At 61.9% G+C, this 3,382-nt stretch overlaps 1 protein-coding gene across 1 annotated transcript in view; it reads right to left on the reverse strand.

Annotated features, from left to right (window-relative positions):
- Acly (ATP citrate lyase) overlaps window positions 1-3,382 on the reverse strand; it is a 28,129-nt gene that overhangs the window by 14,381 nt on the left and 10,366 nt on the right. Inside the window, exons 10-12 of the mRNA XM_010635485.3 lie at window positions 3,130-3,247; window positions 1,090-1,244; window positions 555-645 (exon numbers count right to left, since the gene is read on the reverse strand). Of these exons, the coding sequence (XP_010633787.1) occupies window positions 555-645; window positions 1,090-1,244; window positions 3,130-3,247 (364 nt within the window). The remainder of the gene's footprint in view (window positions 1-554; window positions 646-1,089; window positions 1,245-3,129; window positions 3,248-3,382) is intronic.

The following is a 3,382-nucleotide window of genomic DNA, read 5'->3' on the forward strand; positions in this document are numbered from 1 at the left end:
GGAGGCCCAGAGGCTGTGACGGAAGCAGGGAAAAAGGGGAGGGTGGCGTGGACGGGCCCTGTGTCCCCCAGCGGCGGGCGTGGTGGCGGCAGCAAGGGGAAGGCTCTGCCCAGGCGGCACACGGGCCAGACACGCGCCAAGAACCCAGGCACAGACAGCGGCGGGACAACCCTCCTCCCCTGAGACACGATGGAGGCTGAGGGACCCAACCCTGGTACCCTGTACCCCAGGACAAAGAAGGGGCCCCTGCTTCCCGAGACGCCTGAAGCCCTGCCCCACACGGGCACCTAGAGGCCCAGAGCAGGTGGAGTGGACAGGGAGGACCCTGACCTCAGGAGAGCCAGGAGGGCTGTGCCACTTCCTCCCGGCTCCCTTCCACCTCAGCCCCAGCCCACGGCGGCAGCGGAGCCCAAGCTGCTCCACCAGGGCCTGGAGGGGGGGAGGAGAGAGGAGGGAGAGGAGGAAGGAAGACATAGGAGGAGGACGGAGGAGGGAGAGGAGGAAGAGCAGGAAGAGGAGGAAGAGAAGGAGGAGGAGGAGGAGGAGGAACTCACCTTGGGGCACCGCTGGCTTGGCCTTCTTTGCAGGTGCCACTTCGTCAGCCCTGGACTCAGAAAAAGACGCCGTCCTGCTCGGGGCAGGGGTCTGGGGGTGGAGAGCAGGGTGAGAGCCCAGGCATGCGTGGCCCCAGGCGCGAGGACATGAACTGGCTAAGGTTGTCAGAAGCACAAGCTGAATGCCCAGGCCGGGACAGCAGCACAGTTCAGGGCTGTGTGGGCCGATCACCACCCAGGTGTGCTCCCGGCAAGAGGGTCTGACGTGAGTGAGCTCAGCTCTAGCCTTATTTACTATTCTCTTTGAGACAATGTCCTGCTATTAGCCCAGGCTGGCCTTAAACTCTCGGTGATCCTCCTGCCTCAGCCTCCCGAGGGCCGGGATTATAGTGGGCGCCACCACCCCGGCCTGCACTCAGCTCATTTTAAAGCCTGAGCCTGCCCATTATTCTACACCGTGACCAGGCCCGGAATCCAGGCGCTGACTGTGTTTCCCCGGGTGGCAAAGGAGGGGTCGGGTCGGGGCACCACCTACCGACGTGCTCCCGCTGGCGTTGAGCAGGAAGTTGGCGGTGTGGGCCGCCGTGGGGGGCTGGTTGGGGATGGGCCGGTGGCCCAGGGCCATTCCCACGATGGCCGTCATGTGGGTCTCGGTGCCGAAGACATGGATGGGGATGCCTGTGGTCTTCCCTGTGAGGCAGGAAAAGGAGCGGTGACTGGCGTCGGACCGGGGCCCCTGCGCCCAGGACACCAGGAACGTCTGCAGCAGCCGAGCTCCAGGCCGGGACTGGGCTCGACGGTCAGCACTGCAGGCTCGGCACCCTTCCCGGGCCCTGCTGACCAGTGGGACACAGCCTGCAAGAGCAGCGAGGCGAGGACCGACGTGGGTGGTGGGAGGCCCCGGCCTGGCTCAGCCAGACTCGCAGGAGCCTGGGATCAGAGCCGGCCCAGGCCGGGCGCACGGTGAGGCCAGGGCCGGCATGACGCCGCCCGCTGTCGGAGGACGGCTGTTCGCCCTCTTCGCTCTATCCACGGACCACGTGGCAAGATGGAGGCCGGGAGGCGCCTGCAGACCCTCGCTGCTGCAGACCGCAATGCCTCCCGAGCCACTGCTGACTGAGGCCAGCTGGCCCTGTCCTCGGTGCCCCCAGTCCGAACTCCTCTGCGGCCGTGTCCCTCCCTTGGTGGCCTCAGGCCTCTGCCCCCCGGCTACAGATTCCTAGCTGGCAGCGTCCTCTCCATCCCGTCCTCCTCTGGCAGAACTCGGGTCTGAACCACACCCCCGGCACCTTTGGACTCTTTTATCTTAGTTTGACACAGGATCTCAAGAAGTCAGTAAGCTGCCCAGGCTGGACTGGAACTTGTGATCCTCCTGCCTCAGCCTCCTGAGTGGGATCAGAGGCTCAGACATGATTCCTGACATCATCCACTCTTCCCCTTGATGAAAGTTCTGACTGTGGGTGCTGTGCCCACCCCAGGCCTGGCCCACAGCAGGCAAGTGAAAAGCAGCACTTGGCACGGCTTCAAGGGATCCAGGGGTGTGATACTTGGCAGACACCACGTGGGAGGAGGAAGTCTGTCCCTCCACAGGGGGTGCTCACTTGTCCATCTATCCCCCCTGGAGCATCACAGGCAGCATCTTAGCAACAAGGGCTCCTCTTTAAAGCCACAGCCACCAGCCGGGCACGTTGGAGCACACCTCATCCCAGGAGGCAGAGGCAGGAGGGTCCCAGCAAGTCCCATGGTTCCGCTCCTTGGCCCTCCACTGCTGCCTCAGATTCTCCAGGCCCAGGCTCAAATGTTGCCTCTGGTCCTCCCCTTTGCCTGCTTCCTTCCCTCACTAGCAGCCCCCAACATCCAGGTAGCATTCAGAGCTCCCGAAGGCTGCCACAGGCCGAGTTTGTAAGCTTGAGGGCTGGCACCCAGGAACAGCCATGTGGCTCAGTGGTGAGCGCTCTGAACACACACAAGACCTGCGTTCGATCACAGTATCACAAAGAAACCCAATAAAGCCCAGCCCACAGGGCACCCAACACAGAGCAGCCGTTCTACGGGTGTTCTTGTTTCTTTCCTTTTTCTTCTTTTTTGCATGACCAGGAACTAAACCCAGGCTCTTCATACTGAGCCACATCTCCAAGTCCCTTTTAATTTTTTATCTGGGGACAAAGTCCCACTGTGTCACTCTAGCCCAACACAGCCTTGAACTTGTGCTCCTCCTGCCGCAGCCTCCCGGAGTGCAGGGTCACAGGCGCACATCACCACGCCTGGCTGTCTCCTGAACGCTTTCCAGTCACGCTCAGGTTGTGACAGTCCTCTGTCGGGGGGTGGCAGAGAGTGCAGGCAGAACACAGCTGCATATCCATGGGAGGCGGAAGCAGGAGGATCACACATTCAAGCCCAGCCTGGGCAACTTAGCAAGGTGCTGTCTCAAAGTTTAAAAACAGAGAAAGGCTTTGGGATATAGCTCAGTGCAAAGACCCTGGGGCTCAATCCCCAACAGTGCCCAAAAAAAATTGAAAGAAGAGAGATAGGCAAGGGCAAGAAGAGCCCGGAGATGGAGGCCAGCGCATCTTACCGACTTCGCCCATCACGCGCAAGCCCTCCTGGTAGTTGGGGCCACCTCTCCGGACAAAGATGGTGACCTCGTGCTCCTTCAGGGGACCCTGGTAATCTCGAATGGCTCGCACGATACCCTGCAGGTGCCAAGGGACAACAGAGACTCGTGACTACACCAAGTGGCTGCAGTCACTCACGATGCTGGACTCGGAGCGTCAGCTGTGGGCAGCGGGCAGCAGGACCAGAGGGGCCGGAGGGGCCGGGCCCTTCCT

Source organism: Fukomys damarensis, unplaced genomic scaffold, assembly GCF_012274545.1.
Source record: "Fukomys damarensis isolate Sample0158 unplaced genomic scaffold, DMR_v1.0_HiC HiC_scaffold_13, whole genome shotgun sequence".
NCBI classification, from domain to species: Eukaryota; Metazoa; Chordata; class Mammalia; order Rodentia; family Bathyergidae; genus Fukomys; species Fukomys damarensis.